This window comes from Lepidochelys kempii, chromosome 1 (genome assembly GCF_965140265.1).
Source record: "Lepidochelys kempii isolate rLepKem1 chromosome 1, rLepKem1.hap2, whole genome shotgun sequence".
In the NCBI taxonomy this organism is placed as follows: Eukaryota; Metazoa; Chordata; order Testudines; family Cheloniidae; genus Lepidochelys; species Lepidochelys kempii.
Window position 1 is genome coordinate 142,481,804 of NC_133256.1, and position 27,463 is coordinate 142,509,266.

The 27,463-nt window shown below is 44.0% G+C and overlaps 1 protein-coding gene across 2 annotated transcripts in view; it reads left to right on the forward strand.

The window, feature by feature from the left end:
* The first annotated feature begins 7,823 nt into the window (after positions 1–7,823).
* Positions 7,824–27,463, forward strand: part of PDK3 (pyruvate dehydrogenase kinase 3) — a 79,426-nt gene continuing 59,786 nt past the window's right edge. The window contains exons 1-2 of one of the 2 annotated variants that reach the window (XM_073357669.1): positions 8,082–8,157; positions 13,627–13,707. Coding sequence is in view for 1 of the 2 variants with exons in the window: in XM_073357658.1 (XP_073213759.1) it covers positions 8,052–8,157 (106 nt within the window). In the remaining variant the exon portion in view is untranslated. Of the gene's footprint in view, positions 8,158–13,626; positions 13,708–27,463 lie in introns of both variants that reach the window. The other variant, XM_073357658.1, reaches the window with a different exon arrangement.

The window sequence follows — 27,463 nt, forward strand, 5'->3', positions numbered from 1 at the left end:
ATACCAGAGTTGGATTTTGTGGGCCCTTGAATGCCTTTAAAATGAAAATATAGAGAAGAATGTGATGGGGTTTACACACTCCATACTAATGAGGAAGGTGGCAGAGAGGCTAGACCTGCCCCTCTGACCTTGTTAGTCATGTATGATAGACAGGAGGCCTTTAAAAGGGAGGAGACTGCAGTCAGCTGGAGTGGGAGGAGAAGTAGCAGGATTGCTAATCAGGTGACTGCTGATGTGACACCTGGGGCCACAGGAGGACCTCCCAGCCAGAAGACCTTCACCCCGAACCTATGTGGAGTGCAGCAAACTCCCAGGGAGAGACTTAAGAAGGCCTGCAAGAGATAAGGGCCAATGTAAGAAGTAAGGAACTAGGGGCTGTGTAGGAGCCTCCCAGTGCAAGTAACTGCATGTGGTCAGCTTCTCCCACCATCTGGGAGACAAACTTCAGGGGACTCCTATACAAAGAATCTCAGCTTTTATTTTTTAAAAGTACATTTCAGGCCCTCTTTCTTCCCAAGATAGCCATGGGCTCCCTGCATCCAGATCACTTTCCTCATCTGAGCTGTGTAACGAGAGGGCAGGAGAGCATCAGTTCCTGACGCTCACGTCACAGCACAGCCCAGGTGGGGAAAGTGACATGGATGCATGGAGCGCTTGGTGTCGCTCCTTGCTCCCCACCTCACAGACCCCTGGTGGGGGGCACAGAAGAACATGGGGGGTGGGGAAGCAGTATCTGTGAGTTCCTGCTCGTGACCCCACATTCCTCTGCTGGAAGGAAGCACCTTCTGTGAGTTTGTGGAGCTCCTCCGCCTGCTGGCAGTGCACATCTCTGTGCTGCCGCATGGCACCCCACCAACCATGGTGCCCTGAGTGGTTGCCCAGATGGGCCACCTCAAAGCCTAGTCCTGCCTTTGGAGGCTGGAAAACCAATAGCAATAGGTCTGTTGATTTTTGAGAAGAGCCCCAGTCATTTCACAGTGCTGCCTGGACTACTGTAAATGACACTAATCCTAACAACCCCCTCTCCCCGCAGCTGCCTCTTGCCTTCCTTTCCCCCCTCTAACTGGAGGGGTGTTAACAGGCCACTTCCCCATGAATTATCCCTTGAAATATGTATTAAATACTTATGCTAAGCACTTGTATTTAGCTGTGACACTAAAATGTTTCCCAGACCTGAAGAAGAGCTCTGTGTAAGCTTGAGAGCTTGTCTGTCTCAGCAATAGAAATTGGTCTAATAAAAGAAATTACCTCACCCACCTCATGGGACCAAAATGGCTACAACATTAGTATTATTGAAAATTCATTATCAGACAGCTGTCTGTGACTGAGCCAGGTCCTCTGCTGCATAGCTAGCATGACCTATGTATAAAAGGAGATTGAGCTCAACAGTGCAAGAGGACTGAGGAGGGGAGTAACTAACACCTTCTGGGGCCTTCTGTCAAATCACATAGGACAAAATTTTCAAAACTGGATATTTAAACGTAGGTACCTAAATCTAAAGCTGCTGATGAGTCAAAGCTTCCAATGACTTCAGTCTGAACTGAGTGCTCAGCACCTCTAAAAATAAGGTCACTTTTGTTTAGATGCTTAAATATAGTCAGGTGCTTAACTTCATTTACTCAAGTTTGAAAATGTTGGCCTTAACCTCTCTGTGCCCCATTTCCCCCCTTTGTAAAATTGGATAATACCTACCTACATTACAAATGTTAACAATTATCACAACTCCTCTATAAAGTGCTGTGTAGGTTCTAAAACTCACCAGTTCGAAATAATGGGACTATATGGATAAGATAAGCAAGATTTGGCCCTATCTGTCAAGATCCTACATAAATAGATAGACAAATAATGAGAAAAAGATTAGGCCAAGAAAATTAGGCCAAAAATATACTAGAGAAGATGCCTATTTGGTATTAAAAATGCCCAATGAGGTATTGCTGGAGAAAATTAGCTGCCCAAGGAGATGAGACTGATCATTAGCATTTTAACTGATGTCATCTATCCCTGCTCAGAGAACTGGACAACACATTGGTTGAAAAGCTAATAGACTATGCACACTTGCATTATGTTGTAATCATGGGGCCTACACATTTACCCTCATTATGAGCTCAATTGTGAGAAATAAGTGAAAGTTCAAAAATGTGTCAATAACCTATAACAATAAATCTTGATAGGAAAAGATGCAAAAGGGCTGTAGAAAGACTGCATTCGTCCAGACAAAAAGGCTGACTGATATAATAAAGGACTGTGTTAAGATCATGCATGGTAAACAAGAGAAGAGTGGCTCCAGTGTAGGCCTGGGACCTAATCACCCCTTTCCCCCGCACCATATTAAACCAGCCTCGGGTGAAATTCAGGGAGTTCACCACTAAAATTGAAGAAAAGAATGCTCTGCTGCTGCGGCTGATAAAGCATGCCCGCCGCAGGAATGTCCCTAACAAGAGTTATTACTGCCATGCACAGGTGCTGACTTTCAGCTTTCTCCAGGAGTGCTCCGCCCCCAAGGCCTCGCACCCCCCCCCCGTGCCTTCCCCCAAGACCCCACCCTTGCTCCGTCCCTTCCTGCCTCTGCTCTGCCCCCTCTCCTGAGGCTCAAGCCCTTCCCTGCCCCTGCTCCTTGCCCCCCCCGAACAGCTGATCGGTGGTGGGTGGGAGGCCCCGGGGGAGGGGAAGGGGCTGATCGGCAGGTGGCTGGTGGGTGCTGAGCACCACTATTGTTGTTGTAAAGGATTGTAAAGTAAAGACACCCAGGTGCTGGGAAATTTTAGGGAGGATACAGAGAGACTCGGCAAATGGTAAGATAGGCTCTGACCATCAGCAACAACAGAGAAGGTCACAAATAAGTGACAATTTGGGCATGAAAGATAAATTGTAAAAAAACTTGGGCAGGAAGGAGGACACATAGGTACCAGTGTGATTGGTTAAATTTTTTTGTTCCTTAAGGGGGTGGGATAATGTGATAGGTTTAGTATATTTGAAGGAGGTAATTAGTTTTGCCTATTTAATGTAAATGAAAAGTAATGCTCTTTGGGAATTGACTCCAGACTGCAGTACAACAACAAGTTGCAAGACATCATACCCTACACAACCATGACGTGTAAGGGCATCGGGAACCCCCAGAGAAGTGAATCCTGACTGGCCATCTGATGAAATTTGTCTGTATATTGGGAGCGGTGAGCATAAGAGATCTGCTTGGCATCTGTATTCTGTGTGTGTTGCTAATAGATAGATGTTTAGAGCACAGCTGTGTAAGGCTCTTTCATTGGGAAGAGGTCCCGCAGGCGCGTAGAGCCCTGAGCCCCATGAGTAAGGGCAGGTACTTAAATTGACCAGGTTGCTCCCTGAGCCCTGGGAGTAAGGGTAGGTGCCTTATGCCCCTAGCCCTTGGAAGGGAAAGGGTGGGGGGTGTCTAAATTGACTGGGTCACACCTTGAGCCATTGGTCGGGAATAGGTAGGGTGCCCCCAATTATGTGGGTAATACCAGAAATCAAAGGACCAAAATTGGTATGATGGAAATTAGACTTAATTGGTGGACAAATTAATGTGGGGATGAGCTATTCCAGCCATCACTCCCTTTTGTGGTCCTTAAAAAAAAGATTTTGGGAGGAAAAGGAAGCTGTCTGACAACTGCTGGCTGGGAGATGAGTGGACAAAAAGAACATAAGAGCTGCCAGACTGTTTTCCACCTATGTATTGGTCGGAGTTCCGTTGAGGCCTAGGGGCTTTGGCATGAGCTGGCACCTGATCTGCTAGCATCACACGGATATACTCTCTTTTGAACACACTGTATCTACATATCAATTTACTTGCTGGAGAGAATAGGATATCTTATTTCTATGAATAGTTTAAATGACCATTCAGTCCAGCCACTATATTCTGGAGGTGCCTTAGATAAAAACAAATTATGGAGCAGGGTGGGAGAAAGAAATCAGACCATGTTGCTGGGGATGAGGAACAGATGAAAAGGGTAATAGACCAGAGGTCATAAACAAGGCTATTCAAACATTCCAAAGTACTTGGAAGCTGTGTAATTATTTATAGTATTTATTGAGCACCTGTCAACATGTGTGGCCCTGCCTAAGCATAGAGGAAGATATGGTCCCTTAATTAAGGATCTTTTCATCTTGGAAATTAGTTCTACTTTCATGAATTCTTGGACAAATATTTGTGCCAATAAATTTGTCAGAGCTAAAGGCACACATTTCTAGGTTAAACGTAAACTATAAAACCTAGTAGAGCCAAGGAAGATACAGCAAGAATTTATAGAATAAATAATAATGAATATTTAGTTTAAAAAAACCCCAACAGATTGATATTTGTATTGTTGTAATCCTTCCTGAAGGAGGCAGCGTGGTTTGGAGGACAGAGCATATAACTGCATCAAACTGCCTTAGTTCTAATCACATCTATGACACTGAATCATTGTGCAGCCCATGACAACTCACAAATTCTCTGAGTGGATTCTGCTATGGGGTGGACAGTTCATTATCTCATACCATATATAGCCATTTACACATGTACAAAGGGGATGTAAAAACTACCAAATTAGAACAGTACCATTTTATAACTACTATGACTACATACGATGAAAGACTGGAGAGAATGAGGCTGTTTCCAGTGAATAAAATGGGGTGATACTATTTCCCTTATTATGAGCATTAATGAATAATGCTTTGAAGATATAAAATATGTATTGGTGTAAGTAAAAGTATTAAGAAACACTGGAAGAAAATTATATCAACACCTTGACCTCTCAACACACAATGTTAACTTTTCTTTCTGTTCTAAATATATAAATAACATATAATAAAATACTAAATGCAGGTGTGATTTTCTCCGAGGGTAAGACAACTGAGGGTCATATTATAAAATAAAGGAAAAAAGCTTATGGTGCTGTCTGTTCTAATTTCTTGGCTTTCCTTGAGGGGTCAGTTTTCTGAAGAATTCATGCAGAAAGATAGAACTATCTGTGATATTTATGTTAGTGAGACACAGTCAGCCTAAAGAACACATTTCATCACTTGGAGTTGGAAAAATAATACATTTTATGACTTCCAGAGTGAGGTCCAGAACTGCTAGTTTAGTATTGCTGAATCTTCAGAAAATGGTTGCAGAATTCTGACTTAAATCACTGCAGAATTCTGGACCCTGATTCAGGAAGGCCTCCCTGCTCAGAAAAACACATGCATTTGTGTTTAAGGATGATTGAAGTCAATAGGATTTAAGTATATACTTTGGTGCTTTCCTGAATTGGATAAAGATTTGCCTTTGAAATTCTTAAAATGAAGCAAAAAGCAAACATGTTCTTGGATTATACATGGACTTGTATTTTCCATGTGAGGTAGACAGAGAAGGTAACATTTTAGAAATTTGAATACCCACTAGCATACAATGAATCTGTTTTTGAGCAGTGGCAAAATTGTAATTATCTCATCTGGAGCAGTATCAAGTCCCCATTCCCTGCAAAACTGTTTATCTGGTATACCCAGAGGTGCAATATGACCTTGATCCTGCAAACATGCACATGCTTACAGTTAATCACATGGGTGTTTACAGGATTGGAGTCCAAGTTCAGTGCACAAGACATACCTGGTCTGAGTAGAAGCCTGTCCCTATCTTACATCTGTTATTATGACATCTCCCCATCACTAACTATATGGATTGCAGTTTAAGATGCTTAGTGACACCCGTCCATTTTCCTTGCCTTTTTGTTCTCCTGCCAGTCCCACAGTCTAAGTCTCTCTCAATATTGCTTTCAGACATGAAAAGTGGAAAATATAGTATATTCAGTATTTTCCACTGCATGCATCCAATGAAGTGAGCTGTAGCTCACGAAAGCTTATGCTCAAATAAATTTGTTAGTCTCTAAGGTGCCACAAGTACTTCTTTTCTTTTTGTGGATACAGACTAACACGGCTGCTACTCTGAAACTAGCTATGGAGCAGCCCTCTCCCTGCATATCAATAAATTATGCTTTATTGTGAAGGACCAGATTGCACCATAAATTCCAGATACAGGTTCCAACATTTTGTTTAATAAGTGAGTACTATATACTGGTGTGTCCAACCTCTTCTCTCTATATAGCATCAGCTGGCCCAAATCCTCTCTCTCTCTCTCTCTCTTTTGCACTACATCAGGCTGTTCCCTTTCCTCCTCATAACATTGCCTCGAGCTTTTTGCTCGCTAACTTCTCGCCCTAAAGTTAATGCTTACTTTGATACTAAATTTAGCCCCTAATTGCCCTGTCCATTCTAATACATCCACCTACATTAATAATTTCCCACCCCCACAAAAGAGCACCGCTCCTTCTTGCCCAACTCATTACTACCCACTGAGATAAAATGACCCCCAACGGTGTAACAACTAATTCATCAACTCCCACCATTATGCAGTTGCTGTTAATAGTGTCACTCTAGGCTAGGTCACCTGCCAGTATTCAGAAGTCTTTTTGCTATGTATGGCGAATAAAGACAGTAACAGTTGTCACCTTTCTACACTTGATAATCCTAACCTTTTATGCATATGGAGAGATTGCCTTACCATGGACAAATGTGAGAGCTGCCTGTGTGCTCCTCACTGTTCCTCAGATTAGAAGATTTTGCTGTATTATATTCTCTGAGATGGATATTACTGTATGTGTTAGTGTCCCCACCTGTGTGGAGATTGGCAGTATTACTGGGTGAGTTAGGCTGTGACTTCATTAGGGAAAAGGGTATTTAAGCCATATTAACATCCTAATGAAGCAGTTATAGTTTTAATCTATCTACGCTGGTCTAGGGGCGTATGCCTGGGGAGGGGGGATGTGAAGGTTTTCCTTGACCAGCTAATATGGGTTGAAACTACAATTTGCCTTATCTACATTAAAATTCGAACATGAGTTACCTTAACATGGGTTAAAAATACACCATTACTCCCAGATCACAAGACCTTACAGTCTCTGGCTTTTTCACTGCAAAAGAGGTTAGTTTTACATTGAGATACCTAACTCCAGAAACAAGATCAATGGAGATAAATCATAAGTAGTTTTTACCTGGATGTAGCTAGTTGAGGTGAACCTACACCGCCACCAGGCTACCTTAGATAAAACTATCAATGCTTTGTCTCCACTGGGATTTTACACCATTCAACATCTTTATGTAAAAATACACTTTTTTTTTTCGGCAGTGAACATGTTACCTATTTCCCTGTGTGGGGGCGAAGGGTGTGCTACAGGCTGTTCTCCTGTGTGATGGAGGGAGGAGAGAAGAGAGTTTTGCTGGGTGTCTTTTCATTCAGTGGTTCCCCTGCTGTGGAGGTGAGAGTGGTTGCTGGGCCTGTGACAGTGTTTTCTCTTCTGTGGGGGCAGCAAGGAAGGGGGCATGTGACAGTCTCTCCCTCTGTGTAAGGAGGAACATGCAGGTAGTTGCTCTGCATGTGTGTGACAGTCTCTCCCTGTGCCAGGAGGGACATGGAGGATGTTGCTGTTTGTGTGTGTATGTGTGTGTGTGTGACAGTCTCTCCCCCCTATGCCAGGAAGGACATGGAGGATGTTGCTGTTTGTGTGTGTGTGTGTGTGTGTGACAGTCTCTCCCCCATGCCAGGAAAGACACGGGTGTTGCTGTGTGTGTGGGACAGTCTCATTCTCTCCCCCTGCGACAGGAGGGACAGGGAGGATGTTGCTCTGTGTGTGTGTGTGTGTGTGTGTGTGAGACAGTCTCTCCCCCGTCTGTCTCGCTGTCACACCCCTCTCCTGCCCACCTCACTCCCCCAGACCCGAACCCCCGCCAGCCCGGGCCCGCGGCCAGGGCCAGTTGGCGCACGCGCCCAGCAGCGGGTGGGGCTGCGTGCGAGCGGCTGCCGGGGTGCGCGCGCGCGCGTCAGGTGCTGTCGCCGGGCGGGGAGCTCGCTCCCTCCCTCCCTCCCTCCCGCCCTCTCAGCCGCCGGCCCCCGTTGGCTGCCGGTGACAGGCGGAGCCGGCCCCGCGGCTGCCCGGCATGACGAGGGGCGGCTGCGCCCCGGCCCCCGCTCACTAGCCCGGCCGAGCCGCGCAGGCGGGCCCGGGGAGCGGCGCGCCATGCGGCTGTGCGGGGCGCTGCTGAAGAGCCCCATCCCCAAGCAGATCGAGCACTACTCGCGCTTCTCCCCCTCGCCGCTCTCCATCAAGCAGTTCCTGGACTTCGGTGAGTGGCGCCCCGCGGGGGTGTCAGCCCCAGCTGCCCTCGCAGCGGGACCCCCCCGGGCCGCTCGGTCTCTCTGGGCTGGGGGGGGGGGGGGATGCGCAGCCGCCCGGTTGGGGGGCGGGGTGGCACCGGCACCGCCTGGCTGGCTGGGGGGGGGGGGGGGGGGGCTGAGCGGGGTGATGCGTGTCGGGCACGTGCTTCGCCACGGGGCGGTGATGGGCCCAGCCCCGCTGTGGGTGCGGGGGCCCCTCTGCCTCTAGCCTCCGCTGGGCAGGGTGCGCCGCCCGCCCAGGTTGGAGGCGCCCGCGCCGCCGCCGCCGCCGCCGCGCACGGCTGAGCCGTCGCCTCCTTGCTACGCGGGCTCCTGCGTCCCCCGTGGCAACGGCCGCTCTCCTGCGCCTCCTCCGCCTGGAAAACTTCTCCTGGGTTGTTCCGGGTGCTCCCCGGAGCCGGCCCCGACAGCGGCACGCCCCGGCTTGGCCTCCGAGCGGCGCCTCTGCGGGTGTGGCCGGAGCTAGGAGTCTGCGAAGTGCTCGGCGGAGGAGGGTTGCAGAGGCCTGGCGGAGGGTTACTGTTGTTACTGCAGCTGAGGAACCTTGAGAGCTGGAGGGGGTCAAGGGGGACAGAGAAACTGGCTGCGGGGAGATGTCCTACATGAGACGGGGAAGAGATGGGGGCTACTTTTTCTGTGACTGTGTGGGCTGTCTTCACTGCAGTGCTCTCTCGAGTTACCTGCACTCCAGTTCGCTCCTCCGGAGTTAGCCTAGCTCAAGTGAGAGCAATCACACGGCAAGCTGTACAGAGTGACTGTATTATCTGCACAGAGTGCTGCATCCTCATTGCATTACTGACTCAAGCAGCAGCAGCAGCACTTGACTCTTTTTTAACCCATGCTCCCTGAGTGGCCAGCTAGCTTGGGTTTAAAGCACCACTTAAATTGAGCTGGAGATTTGTGTGTGTGAACAAGAATTGGGTGAGGGTCACACTTGAGTTGTGTCTCATGCTAACGCTGCGGTGAGGACAAGCCTTATGTCTGTGCAGGTGGTTGGTAGCAAATATCCTCTTCTCTTCAATTCCTTGAGACCTGTGAGTGGAGTTGTGCCTTTGACTCTAACTCAGTGTGCAGGGTAATGGGCTTTCGTTCCTCTTGGTACTGCTTTAAAAAGATCTCTGCTTAACTTAAAGATGATCTGCAAAGAATTTTTTAAAATTGGGCTTGTGCTCTCAAACTTCTTCATTTTGTACAATAAAGATCATTTGAAAGGATTTTTCTCTGTTTGCTGTTTGTATTGGATATATCAGGAATGTTGAGTTAGTTCTTCCTTGCTTTTGATGATGGACTTCTGGGGCCTTCAGTATGTTCGTTGAAGGTATTTGAATCCTTAGCAAAGGCTTCCTTTTTCCAAACAATTTATTCATGATTGAAGTTATGTGCAAAAAGACAGTTTTAAATAGTCTCATTTAAAATTTCTTCACCTCTTAGACAACTTTCACTCCCTTGACTCTTCTGATGTTCCCCAAGTAATTATAGTCTTTCAGGCATTTTCTAGGCTTGATTTCCAATATAAAAATAATAAGGGGAGGATGAGGAAAAATGTTTTGGTCCCTTATACACAGTAAAGAAGTAAAATAAAGCACAAAATGATTTTTTTTTTTTGCTGTTTATCTTTAAAATAGCCCCTGCTATATCTCTATTAGCAGTTGAAATTTCCTGTGACAGAAATATTAATTATTTGAAGGGAAACTGTCAGGTATCCATAATAACCCCAGAATTAGGTCTGTGTAAATGGGGTTGGGAACAGAATGAAACAACCTAAAATCAATAATGTTTTGTTGGGACTTAAATATTTCGATATTGTGCATTTGCAACCCAAACAATGAGGTATTGTTCCAATACAATGGTTCTTCAGCTACTACTTTTAGATCTTTCCCTGATTCCCCTCTGCGGACAACCCAGAAAGTCACACAGGCTAACAATGAAAACTGATTGGTCAGTCTGAGTGCAAAATATCTTTTATTGGACTAGCTTCTGTTGGTGAGAGAAAAAAGCTTTCGGGCTTACGCAGAGCTCTTCTTCAGGTCTGGGAAACTAACTCAGGCTATGTCTATACTACAGATTACTTTGGCATAACATATGTCGCTCGGAGCAGAGTTTGAATAATCCACACCCCTGACCGACGTAAATCATACTGACCCAAGCGCCAGTGTGGACAGCACTATGTCGGTGGGAGAACTTCTCCCGCCGACATAGCTAGTGCCTCTCTTGGAGGTAGGATTTATTAAGCCGAAGGGAGCAGGGCTTTGGAGCTGTGCTCCGGCTCCTCTCCAGCTCCAGGCAAAAACCTGCTGCTCCGTGGGCTCCGCTCCAAAGTCCTGGAAGGGAGAGCTCTTTCCTGTCAGCTTAGGCCATGTCTACAGTAGCGATTTTACAGCAACACAGCTATACTGATGCAGATGTGCTGCTGTAAGATCGCTTGTGTAGCTGCTCTATGCCAACGGGAGAGTCTTCCTGTCGAGCGGTAGCTATATAGGCAGAAGAGCATCTCCTGTCAACATAGCGCTGTCCACACTGGCGCTTCTGTAGGTGTAACTTATGTTGCTCAGAGAGGTGTTTTTTCACACCCCTGAGTGACATAAGTTATACTGACAAAAGGGCTAATGTAGATATAGCCTTAGAGCAGGGGTGGCCAACCTGGAGCTCCGGAGCCACATGGGGCTCTTCAGAGGTTAATATGCAGGTCCTTGCATAGGCGCCAACTCTGGGACTGGAGCTACAGGCACCAACTTTCCAATGTGCTACAGGGTGCTCACTGCTCAACCTCTGGCTCTGCCTCAGGCCCCAGCCACACTCCACTCCTTCCTCCAGTGCCTCCGTCCCTTCCCTTGAGTCTGCCGTGCCCTTGCTCCTCCTCCTCCTCCCTCCCCTGTGCCTCCTGCACGCCACAGAACAGCGGATGGCAGCGGACGGGAGGTGCAGGGATGGAGGGTCAGGTGCTGATCGGCAGTGCTGATGGCGGATGAGAAACACTGGGGGCAGGGAGGCAGCTGACGGGGGGGCTGCTGTACTGTGGCTCTTTGGCAATGCACATTGTTAAATTCTGGCTCCTTCTCAGATGCAGGTTGACCAGCCTATGGCTCCGGAGCCACATGCAACTCTTCAGAGGTTAATATGCGGCTCCTTGTATAGGCACCAACTCCGGGACTGGAGCTACAGGCACCAACTTTCCAGTGTGCCAGGGGGTGCTCACTGCTCAACCCTGGCACTGCCACAGGCCCCGCCCACACTCCATCCCTTCCCACCTCCTCCCCTAAGCCTGCCGTGCCATCCACCCTCCTCTCCAGAGCCTCCTGCACACCACGAAACAGCTGATCGGGAGGTGCAGAGAGGGAGGGAGAGGCACTGTCCGGTAGGGCTGCCGATAGGCGCTGGGAGCGGTGGTGGGGAGCTAATGGGGGGGCTGCTGACTTATTACTGTGGCTCTTTGGCAATGTACATTGATAAATTCTGTTCCTTCTCAGGCTCCGGTTGGCCACCCCTGCCTCAGAGCGTCTTCACCAGAAGTGCTACAGCGGTGCAGCTGCTGTTGTGTAGACATAGGGCTTGGCTACATTTGCAAGTTAGGGCGCATTAAATCGGCCCCGGGTGCCCTGACTCCTGACGTGTCCACAGTGGCAAGGGACTTACAGTGCCTGGACTCTGCAGCTGAAGCGCTCCTGGTAATCCACCTCCACTAGAAGCATAAAGCTTGCTGCGCCCCAGCTGAAACGGCTGGGAGTCAGTGTGGACAACGTGTTGCATTACTGCGCTGTTTGGCCTCCAGAAACATCCCATAATGCCCTGAAGTCAAGTGGCCACTCTTGTCATTGTTTTGAAGGGCATGGCTACACTAGAAACTTCAAAGCGCTTTTGTGGGAACGCCCCACGGCTGAGTGAGAGCTCTCCCAGCGCTCCTGGTAATCCACCTCCATGAGGGGATTAGCTCCGAGTGCTGGGAGCCTGGCTACACTAGCGCTTTAAAGCGCTCAGACTTGCTGCACTCAGGGGGGTTATTTTTCACCTCCCTGAGCCAACAAGTTAGAGTGCTATAAAATGTAAATGTAGGCAAGCCCGAACTTGGCTGCAGGTATTCGGATATCCCCTTTCAAAGCTCTGTTTCTGACCGCTGGCATGCTTATCTGCTCCAGGACAAAGCAAACCATTACTGTGGAATGCTGCTGTGCGCGCGCGCGCGTGTGTGTGTGTGTGTGTGTGTGTGAGGCGGGGGTCTGTCGCTTTCTGAACTTACAGGACAGCATGCTGACACACTTTCTGCCCCCCAAAACACACGGTCTCTCCCCCCACATACACACAACCCCCCCCCATTTGAAAAGCACACTGCAGCCACTTGCACACTGGGATAGCTACCACAATGCACTGCTCTCTGTGGCATTGCAAGAGCTGCTAATGTGGCCACGCCAGTGCGCTTGCAGCTGACGGTGTAAACACACAGCAGTGTTTTCTCTGCTGCGGACTCTGAAGGCTGGTTTAACTCCCAGCGCTCTACATCTGCAAGTGTAGCCAAGCCCATAGTCTGGGTGTTGTTGCTAAATACAAAGTGACCTGAAGAAGAGCTCTGTGTAAGATTGGAAAGCTTGTCTTTCTTACCAACAGTAGTTGGTCCTTTAAAAGATATTACCTCACTCACCTTGTCTCTCAAATACAAGGTGAAACAGATTGTTTAGTATAAATAGTTCACCTTGAAATGTGTGGTAAGTGGCCCATTAACACCTGTCTAGTCATAGGGAAGAAAGGGTGGGGGAGCAGTTGTGGGGGAGGTTGTGAGCCGGTTACAGATTGTAGTAAGCCATAAATCCACTGGTTAGTCTCTAAGGTGCTACTTGTACTCGTTTTCTTTTTGTTTCTATTCAGTCCATGATTTTTAGTATCTAGCAAAGTTATAAATTTAAGCTCCCAGGCTTGTCTTTTGAAAGTGTTGTGCAGATTTCCTTTGAGGACGAAGACTTGTAGGTCAGATGCAGTGATTGCTATGTGAAAAGTGTTTACCCACCACTGATGTGGTGTTTTTATCTTTTATCATTTTCCTGTGAGAGGTCATTTGTACCTCACCCACCTTGTCTCTCTAAGGCCTTGTCTACACTGCCACTTTACAGTGGCCAGTGCGGCTGGTTCTGGGGCTTTCTCACTGCTGGTATGGCCCTGGGGTCAGCCACACCTGCTGCAGAAAAATTCACGGAGGTCATGGAAAGTCACGGAAGCTGTGACATCCGTGAATGATTTGCAGCCTTAGTTATAGAGAATCCACCATGACCCTTGGTAAACTGTTCCAGTGGTTAATTACTCTCACTTACAAATGTATGCCTTATTTCCAGTTTGAATTTGTTTAGCTTCAATTTCCAGCTATTGGATCATGTTATACCTTTGTCTGTTAGACTGAAGAGCCCATTATTAAATATGTGTTCCCCATTTAGGTACTTTCAGAGTATAAAAACCCCTTCACCTTCTCTTCGGTACATTCAATAGACGGAGCCCCCTGAGTCTGTCACTACAAGGTAGGTTTTCTAATCCTCTAATCGTTTTTGGGTCTCCTCTCTGAACCCTGTCCAATTTTTCAACATCTTTCTTGATTTGTGGATACCAGAACTGGACAGTGTTCCAGCAGAAATGCCAAGTATAGAGGTACAGTACCCTCTCTACTCCTACTTGAGATTCCTGTATTTGTACATCCAAGGATTGCATTAGCCCTTTTGGCCACAGCATTACGCTGGGAGCTCATGTTCAGCTGCTTATCCACTACAACCCTCAAACCTTTTTAGAATCACTGCTTCCAAGTATAGAGTCCCTATACTGTAAGTATAGCCTATGTTCTTTGTTCTTAGATGTATACGTTTACATTGTCATATTAAAACGTGAGTTGCTTGCTTGTGCCTAGCTTACAAAACGGTCCAGATTGCTCTATATCAATACCTCTTCTTTTCATTGTTTATCACGCCTCCCAATTTTTGTGTCATCTGCAGACTTTATCAGTGATGATTCTAGGTCATTGATAAAAATGCTAAATAGAGTAGGGCAAAGAATTAATCCTTGTGGGACCCTTCTAGAAACACACCCGTTCCATGATGATTCTTATTTACAGTTAATTTTTGAGATCTATCAATTAGCCCATTCTTAATCCATTTAGTGTGTGCCAGGTTAACTTGTTCTAGTTTTTTAATCAAAATTTCATGCTGTACGAAGTCAAATGCCTTACAGAAGTTTAAGTATATTACATCAACATTATTACCTTTATCAACCAAATTTATAATCTCATAAAAAAGATAGTTTGGCAGGATCTACTTTCCATAAACCCATGTTGATAGGCATTCATTATATTATTAATCAAGTCCTGTATCAGGCGTTTCATTATCTTGCCTGAGATTGATGTCGGACTGACAGGCCTATAATTACCTGGGTCATCCCATTTACCTTTTTTAAAAATTGTCGTAACATAGCATTCTTCCAGTGTTTTGGAACTTCTCCAGTGTGCCAAGACTTACTGAAAATCATCATGAATGGTTCAGCAAACTCCTTAGCCAGCTCTTTTAGAACTCTTGGGTGTACGTTATCTGGACCTGCTTATTTAAAAATGTCTAACTTTGATAGCTGATGTTTAACAACCTCCTGAGATACCAGTGGAATGGGATTGTTATCATGAGATGCCTACATTATCTACTTTTTTCCAAAATACAGAACATAAATGTTTATTGAATACTTTTGCCTTTTCTGTATTACTATTGATAATTCTTCCATTTCCCTCTAGTAGTGGACCAATACCATTGTTAAGATTCTTTTTTGTATCTAATATACATTCAAAAATTCCTTCATATTGTCCTTAACTCTGCTGGCCATAGTTGTTCCCTTTTGTCCCTTTGCTTCCCTTATCAATTTTCCACATTTCCTAGCTTCTGACTTATCTTTATTACTGTCAGTTTCCTCTCTTTTCCATTTATTAATTTTTTTTGTTTGTTTTATAGCTGCCTTTGCTTCCCCTCTAAACCAGATAGGTTTTTTGACCTTCTTCCCCAATTGTGGCTTTTTGGGTATCTAATAAAGTATTCTTAAACATTCCTAATTATCTTTCACATTTCTCTAACTAAATTCTTCCTCCCAGCTGAAAGGTCATCTTTGTTTTCAACTATGTGAAATTGGCCCTTTGAAAGCACCAAGTATGTTGGAAATAATTTTCCTAATAAGTTTTTAAGGTATATCATGACTCAGTTTCCACACAAGTATTCCTTTATTAGTCCAAAGGCCACTTGTTGCTTACATCCAAAATGTAAATCTAAGCATATACATGCCTATATTCCATATCCTTGCAACATTACAGTTATAAGCACTGACCAAAATATTTACAACAGGATCAGGTGTGGGAGGTACCTTCCCATTGTGGTGTGACTCGAGGAGGAGGGGGGGCGGCGGTTAAGGAATGTTCTGACAAAAAAAAATGTAAGAAACCTTGGGTTTTTCCTTCACTGTAACAAACAACTGATATCATTGCTGGTAATTGAACCTTAGCTAAGGCCAGATGAAGTAATTTTCTTTACCCTGATCAAGACAAGATTAATGACTGGGCCTCTTTCTTCAAGGCTTTCTTATCTCATTTTACCATATTTTTTCTTAACTAGAGAGCTAAGCATTTCTTTATAATAACCTAAACAAACCAAATATTTACTGCACCAGTTACCTAATAAACCATATTTCCTGTAGTTCTGTGACCTCATCCCTAACTTAAATAATATAATACTGGTATTTCAAGAGTCACTACAAGTTTAACACAAACAATCCCCCCCAAAAGAAGGAAATCATAAGAAAGGTCACATGCTTTTGGCCTGTTACTCATGCTAATATCTAAACCTCCCCATCCAGGGCTTAATTTGTCTCTGCGCTTGCCGGGGCTGAGTAAATCTGTGAAAAGTGATATTTGTATGTTTGTTAATATCACTTTTTACAGCAGATTTAGTAGGTAGCTGGGAGGCTGTGAAAAGTGATATTAACATACAGGTATCAGGTTTCATAGCAGCAGACTTAACAGCTAGTAAGTCTCTTATAAAAAGCGACCAAAGAAGCAAAAGAAACAACAAAAAATACAAGAACGTGCAAAACACCTTATTTGTGTTTCTATTCTGTTTAGGTCCAGTAAAGAATAGAGACCACTGTACATTATTTTTATTGAGTGTGCAAAAAAAAATAAACCCTACGTAAGTAAATTACAATGATTCGGACATGTGTATGTTCATATTTATTTGTTTTTCCTAAAATTAAGTATGCCCTTGACCTGTCCATGACTTTTACTAAAAATACCTGTGACTAAAATACAGCCTTACCCATGACTAATGAAGTATTCTGTGATGGGGCACTCTTTCTGAGTGGAATAGAATAGCCATAAGAAAGCAGAATGGAACTTGGACTGAAGCTGAGGCTTGCTCTATATGATTTTAAGAACCAAAGATGGGAGCTCTGGGAGTAGGAAGGATTGGGTCTTACTCCCAACATCTGCTTCCTCCCATCCTCTGCTTGTGTTGTGGAGCATCTCTAGCAGAAATCGCACGACCAATCTGACTTCCTCCACAATGAATTTATTCTCTCCTTCTCCACTTTTGCCATCTTCCTAGGTAACCAATTCTGCTTTTCCAACTTATTGAATCCCATGTCCACAAGCCCAACTGCCTTTTTGCCCACTTTAACTCACTCCTCAACCCCCTACCCTCTTCCTTTATCTCTGCACAGAGTCTCTTGCCAGTTTCTTCCAAGAGTAAATTGACAAAATACAACATGATCCCTCTTCCCTTTCCCTCTTACAATTTTTCTCCACCTCTCATCACAAACACAGAAGTTTGTCATCTGCTGCTCCTGGTGTAATACCTCCTTGTGCCCCACTGACCCCATCCCATTTCCTGATCTCCCCTTTCCCCATTCTCATCCCCTTGCTTACTCTTTTCCTTAATTTGTCAGTCTCCTCTGGCTCTTCTCTACAAAATACAAGAATGCTTAATTCTCTCCCATTTTTAAAAAAAACACCCTTAAACCCACTTCCCTCCCAGTAACCAACCCATCCACCTTATCATTCTTATCTTTAAGATCATGAATGCTCTGTTTACAGTCACTGTTTGGAATTCCTCTACTCCAGTTCTATTCTAGTGTGTGTCTAATCTGACTCCCACCCCTTCTGCTTCACTGAAATCACTTTAGCCAAAGTCTCTGTCTTCTAACCCAGTGCTTCTCAAGCTATCTGATGTGGGGGACCGGCAATTTTTTTCCCAATGTGCGTACAGACTGGCAGGGCTCGCGAACCGGCACCGGTCCGCAGACGACCACTTTAAGTAGCACTGTTCTAACCAAATCTCAGAATCTGTACTCCATCCTCATTGTCCTTGACCTGTTAACTACTGTTGATGCAGTCAGCCATGTTTTCTTAATAAAATTTCATCCTCCCATGGCTTCCATGACTCTTTCCTCTCCTGGTTGTTCTGCCTCTCTGATGACTTCTTTAACAAGTCCTTCAGAGGATCATCTTCACCCCCCTCTCCAACTTTCTCTTAAGTTTCCTCAGATCTCTGTCTTGCTCACCTTCTCTCTTCCCTCTAAACCTTATCTCTGACTAATCTCACCTGTCAACATAAATTCTGTGACAAAGACACAGATCTACCTCTGTACTCCAGTCTTCTTTCCTGTACAGACCAAACTCTGACATCTCCACATGGATGTCTAGCCATCAATTCAAGCTCAGCATGGCTAAAATGGAACTCGTAGTCCTCCCCTCCAACCCCCCCACCTCCTTTTTCGGTCATTGTGGACACCATCACCATCCTGCCTGTCGTTCATGCCCATAACCTGGAGATCATTTTCAACTTGGACCCCTCTCTAGGACCTCCTATCCAGGCTATGTCTAAATCTTGCATATTCTTTCTGCATAATATCTTTGAGATACAGCCTTTCCTATCCATCTACACTGCCAAACTCTAATCTAAGTTCTCATTGTCTTGTGTCTCGATTACTTCTGTCTGCCTTTGACAAATGCAATCATGCTGTGCTCATGTGCATTTAGCTGCTGCAAAGATCATTTTCCTAGCACATCACTTTCACCATGTCATCCCTGTCTCTGCATCCCTCCGCTATCTCTCCCTTTATTCCATCAAACATAAGCTACTTGACTTCACTTTTAAGGCCATTCACAATTTATCCCCACCTTACTTTTCTCTCATGTGCTATTGAAAGGTCAGCTCTTGCATCTTAGCCCTGGATGCCAGCCTCCATCTCCCACTTCTTAAATTTTCAAACAAGTACTTTTGTGCTTTCTCCCATACTGCACTTCATGCTTGAGAGAAGCTCCCCCTAAACATCTGCAAATCTAATGTATTCTCTTTCTTCATATCCCTCCTTAACTCTCCTTTTCCGTGATGCCTACAAAAAACTTGATAAGTTAGGCTGCTGATATGCTGAGACCTCTACCTATCATGCTGACCAGTATTACCTTATTGTTTCCTTGTACTCCCCTGTCTATCTGTATCCATCTATTGTCTCATCTTATACTTAGATTGTAATCTCTCTTGGGCTGAGACCATCCTTTTGGTCTATATTCGTACAGTGCTTAGCTCATTGGGGTACAGGGTACAGGTCTATGACTGGAACTCCTAGGCACTATGTCAGTACAAATAATTAATAATGATAATGTATTAATCCCCAACTCCTAGATAGGAAGTGTGTTCTTAATTCACACTGATATCTTGTCTATAATCAAACTGTAACTCTTTCACTGAACTTGGTTTAAAAGGTAGCTTTTTGCTTGGTGGCTGGATAATATATAAGTGCAGAGGAATAAGAGATCTGAGAGTGGGACTCAGTGTCTGGCAGCCCCCTTTGGGGGGGAAACCTTTCAGAAGCGATGTGCCAAGTCTTCATTTATTGACTCTAATTTAAGTTTCACGTGCCAGTAATACATTTTAATGTTTTTAGAAGGTCTCTCTCTATAAGTCTATAATTTGTAACTGAACTATTGTTGTATGTAAAGTAAATAAAGTTTTAAAAATATTTAAGAAACTTCATTTAAAATTAAACTGAAATGCAGATCTTATTAGTTTAGTGTGATCCTCGCCCTTGCTTTTCCTTGCTGAGTTATCGAGTGTCTGGCACGTATATGGATACTTTAAGCTGCACACAGGCTTCTGAGTGATCAGGTAACTTCTGGCTCCCAGAGGGACAGAGGACAGATTTAATGTGTGAAAATACCTGGTGGCCGGGACTTGGGGCTGGCAGTGGGCTGAGCGGGACTGGCAGATGGAACCCTGACTGGCAGGGGGCCAGTGGCTGGTACCCTAGGCCGGCAGCGGAGCCTCCAGGACCTGTGGCCGAGGCCGGCGGCCGGGACCCTGGCTGGCAGGGGGCCGGCGGCCGGGACCCTGGCTGGCAGGGGGCCGGCGGCCGGGACCCTGGCTGGCAGGGGGCCGGCGGCCGGGACCCTGGCTGGCAGGGGGCCGGCGGCCGGGACCCTGGCTGGCAGGGGGCCGGCGGCCGGGACGCGTGCCATAGGTTGCTGACCCCTGGTCTAGATAATACTTAGTCCTGCCATGAGTGCAGGGAATTGGTCTAGATCAGTTGTTCTCAAAGCTGGTCCTCCACTTGTTCAGGGAAAGCCCCTGGTGGGCTTGGCTGGTTTGTTTACCTGCCGCGTCCGCAGGTTCAGCTGATTGCGGCTTTGACTGGCCGCAGTTCGCCACTCCAGGCCAATGGGGGCTGCAGGAAGCAGCGCGGGCTGAGGGATGTGCTGGCCGCCCTTTGAGCGCCTTTTGACTGGCTTTGAGAACCACTGGTCTAGATGACCTCTCAAGGTCCCTTCCAGCGCTGTGGTTCTATGATTCTTTGTTCATTTGAGTGGGAACAGTGTTGTCCAATCTCCAAGGGAGTCCCAGTCTGCTCAAAGAGGAATGTTGCTGGTCTCCCTACCAGCTCAGCAAACTGCTCTGGTTTTGATAGTCCCTGCCAGTGTCACCTTGAAGAGGTTCAGGGCCATGCTGCTGGGGTGGGATCATGTGGAACATGGTTAGGATTTTATATTGCCTTAATCTATCCTTGTTCTGAACAAACATAGAAGCCTGTTCCAAGGTCTGAACTAAAAAAGCTTGTCCACAAAGAATTTTTCTGGATAAAGTACTATTTGGTCTTATTGTTCTTTCTTTCAAATGGAATTAAATAAAAGTTTGTTGCTTCACGAAGAGCACTTGGGCGTAATCAGAGAAGATGAATGTATATAATTCGGACATCAGCACATTCCGTTTACCTGGAGCTCCAACAAACACTTGAATTTTGTTATGGCGCCATAGATTTGCTCAGGAAATAAAACTCTTGGAGGGTAAAATGTTTCTGTAAACATTGTAGGTGGAGGTATCTTGACCACTTGAGAAAACTGAGTAATTAGCTAGTGAAGTGCTAAGTAGATCTGCCATTTGGAAGTAAATTACCAAGGTTCCAGGGAAACTGGGTATACACCCAAGTTCTCAGGTTTCTAATTCTTGTTGTGTTTTCTAACTTTTTTCTGAAAGTGTTTTTAAAATAATTTTTAATTACTATTGTAAATGTCATTTTAGCTAGAAGTGAGCAGGCTGAAGTCAGTTCTACGACATAGACCCATTTCACACAGATGCCAATGTACCTTTTCACACCGGAACTGAATTTGGCACAGATTGTTTATAGCCATTACATTTTGTAGCTAGCTAGTATTAATCTTTGTTTTACTTTCAGTTGTGCCTGATACACCTAATAAAGTGTATAATCTTATATAAAAATCCAGACTCTTTGTTATAGTATCTTTCAGTGCCTGAGGCTGAGGCCTATTAAACTGGTTGCAGTAGTTCTAGCTTTCCTTCTTGGCTGCATGGTTTTAAGAGTTACTGTTCTTTAGGAGGTTGCTTTCTTTTTAGCAGATTTTCTTCAGGTGGTTTTTTCCAATAGTTTTTCTACAGGAAATGCATTGTGTTTTTTGTTGCTAAGTGTGATGAAGAGAATCCAAAACATAGCCCTGCTTATCATGTGCATGTATAAAATCTAGACACCCCTCCCCCCCCCCCCATGCCTGTTTCAAATCCCCTCTGCAAATGTGTTTATCAAGCTGCTCAGTAGGAATTTTGATTGGGACACTATAAGTACTTAGAATGAGGGGACGTTTTAAGAACAGAAGTGCTGAATTCACAACACTGTTATCTCACCGCTCTACGTTCTCTACAGGAGCTGCAACCGTCATACAATGCATTTACTAATTCCTCAGTAGGGATCTCTGCACATGTTTTATTTTCAGACTCTTAATTAAACATGCAGGGATCTGTAAAAACACGTTTAATACATTGAATTTCCGATGTACGATCTTGAAGCCTTTTTTTCTGAAGCAGATTCTTGAATATCTTAGCAGCTTGACTACATCTGAAATGGTATTTTAAAATCTTTATAAAACTGACACTTCCGGACTAAAAAACTGCTGAAAGAATGTTCTCCCTCCCAAAAATATTTATTTATTTATTTATTTATAGTGGACTCTTAATTTTTGTCTGGTATACATAAAATCTGGCCTTTTATTAAGAGTTTTGAGGATCACTCACTAGTAGTATTCACTTGCATACCAACTAGTTGTGCTCCTACAAAATAGACATAGATGAAAAAGGTGAAAGCTAAAAATAATATTAAAAAAAAGTAGTTGAATTGTCTAACTGAATAATGTCTTGGCCTCTGACGTCAGAAGTCTTAGGACTTTTCATACTGAGCTATAGCTGGTGAAGTGAGGCACAGGCGCTGGGTGGGGAGCAAATGTGGTTTTATACCACTTATCTGTCCCTCAGATTTTGGGCAGCTGAATGGGCCAAAACGTGCCCAGTGTAAGTTAAAGTAGCCATGGGGGTTCCGTGTTTTTAAAGAGTGAGTAACTTTAAAAGAAAAATCTTGAACCAACAATTTTAGATGTTACAGTTCCATTGTGCTTAATCAATAAACATGTGACTAAAACATGGGAGGTTCTCCGTACTTAACTATTCGTCACCAAAAAAAACCCACCACCGAGATGAAAGAGAGTTATCACCATGCAGAACCAGAATCAGTCAGTCAGTATGAGAAAGATGTATGCTTCCTTAGCAGACCGAATTCCTCTGATGAGGAGATTGATTAATAGAAATACATTATTCAATACATTGGAATCTGTTTGTTGTTCTGTGGAAAAAGCACTTTACTTGTGCTTGTTAAGTTAGAAATATGTATATATGTACATATAACTCAGCTTTTGACTATAAATTCTGTACAAAAGTTCTTTCTCATTAAGGAACATATTAAATAATAATTCAAAGAAGGTACATCCATCACTTAGAGAAAGTAAAATCTGATTAAGAGTTTGAGGATAACTCACTTGTATTCACTTGAATATAAACTAGTTAAGCTTCTACAAAAATAAACATAGATGAAAAGGTGACAGCTAAAAATAATTTAAAAAATACAGACAAGAACAAAAAATGAAAGGGGAAGAGTTTAATTTATAAATCTTAAAAAAAATCTAAAAATGAAAATACCAAACAAGAAATGTGAGGCTAGGATTGATAACCTATAGTTGAGGCAATGGATTTAATACCAAAGTAAGAATTTGATACAGATCACGATATTACCTTTTAAATTTATTTTGTTAAAAAGCACTAACAATCCATGTACCAGCTGTCATAACTCCCTACTTGAATATTTGTGTACTCTTTCCCCTCCCTTAGTATCAGATTCATCACTTATCTGTGTACAAGCATGAGGCTCTGTGGATCCCATAGCTTTTGGGATCCTAAATCTGAGGCTTTTTTCCTTTTAGGTCCCATTTCTTCAAACAGTTAAGCTCTTTACTCATCTGAGTTAGAGCTGGATGGGAAACAGTTCTTCTGTGCTGCACAACTTTCAGATTTCAAAAATCTTTCCCATTCTGCATTGGGAGGTTGAGGGGAGGGATAGAGAGAGATCTACCCATCCAGTAGCCTTGTGGTAAGAATACTCACCTGGGATGTGGGAAGCCCAGGTTCAAGTCTGTGCTTTGCCATTCTTCCACAGCCCAGGTATGTGCCCTAATCACCAGGCTATAGAGTAATTCTCTCTTTTGCCCAATGAATGACCGCTATCTCTGATAGCCAGTAACCTGGTAGTTTGAGTATTTATCTGGGATGAGGTAGAATTGCAGAGCTGGGACTTGAACGTGGGCCTGATGGCTATTCTAGAGACAATTTCACATCAGAATTTCCTTCCTGGACCTCAAACTTTTTCTGTAAAATGTTTGTGTTGATGAATTTTGTATTGCCCAATGCAAAAACTGGTTTGAAAAATTCCCAACCAGCTACTTACATTGTGGGAACTACTCCAGTGAATAAAGTTACTCACTAATATATTTTTAGGATGCAGTCTTTCTTTTATCCCTAATAGTGACTTTCAGATTCTGTTGTTTTTCTTCAAACACAGTTCTACTTATCACACTTCAGCAGAATTTGATATCTTGTAATTTAGCATCTTCTAGGCAGGAATTCATGACTTCTCAGAGCTATATATGCTTTTTAATTTCATATAATTTAACAAGACAACATAAATATGTATTTGTGATATATTACTTCAAGTATGAAAACAGCAGGCTGTTGAGTAGTAATTTTATAACAAGAGCTATGTTTATGGTAACATGTGGTTTACCTTTCTATACCATTGTAATTTGTTCCTCCTTGAAATCTACCAAGTGTTCAACTCTTCTACACAATTCAATTAAAAAATGTTAAACACATTTTGGGAAAATATAAAATATGATCACTGTTCGCCTTCATGTTTAAAATCTTCCCTCCCAATGCCTGACTTTTTCTTTGTTGGACATCCTTTTCCTCTGCTATTTATTCCTTTCATGCGAAGTCTTAAAAGCATGGTGGTATGTCTTTATTATATTTTATAACTCTATATGATAGTGTAGTGCCTTAGAAGAGGCTGCTTTATAAATTTAGGATCAGATTCCAATCTCAACCACACCAATGTAATTTCAAAGTTACTCTGTTGGTGCTAATAGAGTTAATCCATATTTATACCAGAATACTAAATACTGGTACTAAAATCTGACCTGAAGTATGTGAATTGGCTAAACTGTAGTGATAAAAATAAAACCATGACAACACTTAATACTTGTAGGAGACAGGAGATGAGATACTTTTTTAAAGAAAAAATGGATCAGTATAACAAAAAGTTTGAAGAACACTACAATAAGTTCAGAAATTTCATTTTCAAAGGTTGGTTTTAGTTTGAACATGTTAAAAAGGTTGTGAAATTTAATAAATGATGGTTCCTGGGGAGCATCTTGGTCAATCTTGATTGTGAAAAGTGTTTTATATCTGTATTAAGAAGTAATTCCCTAAAATAATGACAGGTTTCAGAGTAGCAGCTGTGTTAGTCTGTATCCACAAAAAAAACAGGAGTACTTGTGGCACCTTAGAGACTAACAGATTTATTAGAGCATAAGCTTTCGTGGGCTACAGCCCACTTCATCGGATACATAGAATGGAACATATAGTAAGAAGATTATATACATACAGAGAAGGTGGAAGTTGCCATACAAACTGTGAGAGGCTAATTAGTTAAGATGAGCTATTATCAGCAGGAGAAAAAAACTTTAGTAGTGATAATTAAGATGGTTATGAATAAAATAATGGACCGTATCCTACCCTCTGCTTCACAGAGTTTAAGGTAACAAAATATACTCTAAATTAGGGGCCAGATCCATGGTGAAGAAAGATTAATGGCTCAGCTGTGTTCTTCCATTGCCCCAGACTTTGTGGGATGTCCTTTTGCAGCTCTGGATGGGAAAAGGAACTGCTAAGGAGCAACCCCTGGACATGGCATGCTTCCTGCATGTGTGTGGGGATTTCAGTCTGGAAAAACATCCACAGTTAGTGCTGCTCAGATGAGCAATAATCCCTCTTTTCTCTTTCCCTACCTCCCCATTCCTTTTTGAGGATGGCTTTTGATGCATGGCAGCCCAACTGCTGAGACTGTAGCTGGGAGTCAAGGAAACTCTGCAGAGGTCCTGGGACTACATGAAAATTGTTCTGTCCCCTTAGGGTGGCCAGAAATCTATGGGTTGGGGGCCAAATCTGCCACTTCATTGACAAATAAAACTCCTGTCCCTTACCTGAGTTTCCTTCCCATTTTCTTTAGGAATTTTTTAAAGTAGCTACACAGAGAAAACCAATACCAGGTTGTTACATGGGGGGCCAAAATGCTAAGATTTTTTTAATCTAATAAGTTACATGACAAAATAGGATTCCTATTGTATATCATCAGTAAGGATACGATTTAATCATGGGTATGCTGCTGCTCTGGGGCAGGGTCACTCCCATGGATGCTGCTTCTCTGTGGGGGTGGGGCGCTCTGGGGCCCCGGGGCTGCTGCCGCTCTGGGTGCGGGGTGTGCTCCGGGCGCCCCCCTGCTGCTGGGGAGGGAGGAGTGGCAGCACCGACTGCTGCTGCTCCAGGTGGGAGGTTGGCTCGGGACGCTACTGTTGCTCCGCCGCAATGCCCGGGACCAGTTACTGCGGGGCAACGGTCAAGCAGCAGCCGGTGCGGCTGGCCCTGAAGTCAGCTGCACCGGCTGCTGAAGAAGTCACACAGGCCCCAGAAAGTCACGGAATCCGTGACTTCCATGACTGACACGCAGCCTTAATCATCAGTGTATCTTATTGAAAGCAACGATACAGTTTCATAATTAGTTACTTTGGTGGCTAAGAGTTGCTGACTAATACAACATTTACAGAATTTACTTATGTGTAACTGAAGGGACAGATCCTGCAAAAACATATGTGAGTAAAATAATTAAGAATTTGCAGGATTGGGCCTTAAATCAATAATTACTGATGCCAATAGAGCATAACAGTCCATTGGCTGACATGCCTTAAATGAGCACACAAAAAAAGCCTCAAATGCTTGTTTTAAAGCCCAATTGGGGGCTGTCTTGCCAGTGTACCCATCAGTGAACAGATGTTGAATGCTGTGCTGTTCAACTGATTATAATGGGACTGCCTTAAAGTGTGACCTTGATTGTGCCAGTTGCAATGTGCTTGAGGGGTTTTCAAATTGCAAACCTTAGTTATTATATGCATAGCAATGCTTTTAACCCTTCTTGGGCTGCCTGAACATATCTTAATCAGTACCTTGTATTTTTGGTTCATTTTGCAGGCAGGTGTGTTGGTCGTAGTCACAAAAGACACTTTCAATTTCTCTTTTGCTTATAGTGGAATACTTTATAGCCCATGACAAGTAAAACACAGGTGTCTGAGCCTACCCAGTCTGTTTGCATATTGCCATAGATTTTTATACTCCTGGGGAAAGGTGAGAAATCTGAAAATAGGCATAGTCACTGACCTAATCACTCAGTTAGGCTCTGCAGTGAAGGATAGTGTCTGTAAGCATCACCATTGCTTTCAAATACCTGTGTATATATTTTGACACAGATGTCTCCAATGAATGCTTCTGTTTATTCACACAATGGGAATTCAGTAAAATGATACATTTTAAGATTAAAGTGGAAACTCAAAGGAAATTTCAATTTTCTTAGGCCAAGTTTATACTAGAAAGCTTACAGTGGCACATCTGTACCGATGCAGCTGGGCTGCTGTAAGATCGCTCGTGTAGCCGCTCTATGCTGACAGAACTCTCCTGTCGCATAATAAAACTGCCTCCGTGAGTGGCGGTAGCTCTGTTGGTGGGAGAAGCTCTCCCACTGACATAGCATTGTCCACACTGGCGTTTCTGTTGGTCTGACTTATGTCACGCAGGGATGTATGTTTTTTCACATCCCTGAGCGACATAAATTATACCAACAAAAGTGGTAGAGTAGTCATGGCCTGAGAGCAGCAGTGGGCAGTCTGCGGCCCAAGACAGCTGGAAAGAACATGTTAGCTCACTCCCCCTTCTGCCCTCTTCACAAGTTAACAGGCTGTGTTGACTATGCCTTCTCTTTGGATATTCTTGGAAAAGCCCTTTCAGAAACCAGGTTGCGATATACTGGTATGGCAGTCTGGCTGTTCACAACTTCCATTGTATGTAAGTATAGGGAAAAGGATGCACAGAGTGCTGCCATTCAGAAATAATTTGCTCATAGGTTTCTCCAGCTATGGCACAAAGCTTTTGTAGCCCAATAACTACAGAGTTAACTTTTTTGGTGGACCAGGGCCTAATTTTATTTTGCTTTCCATATTTAGTACTGCTATTAGAATGCAAAAGGCAGTTTTTATAGCAATGTTAACTA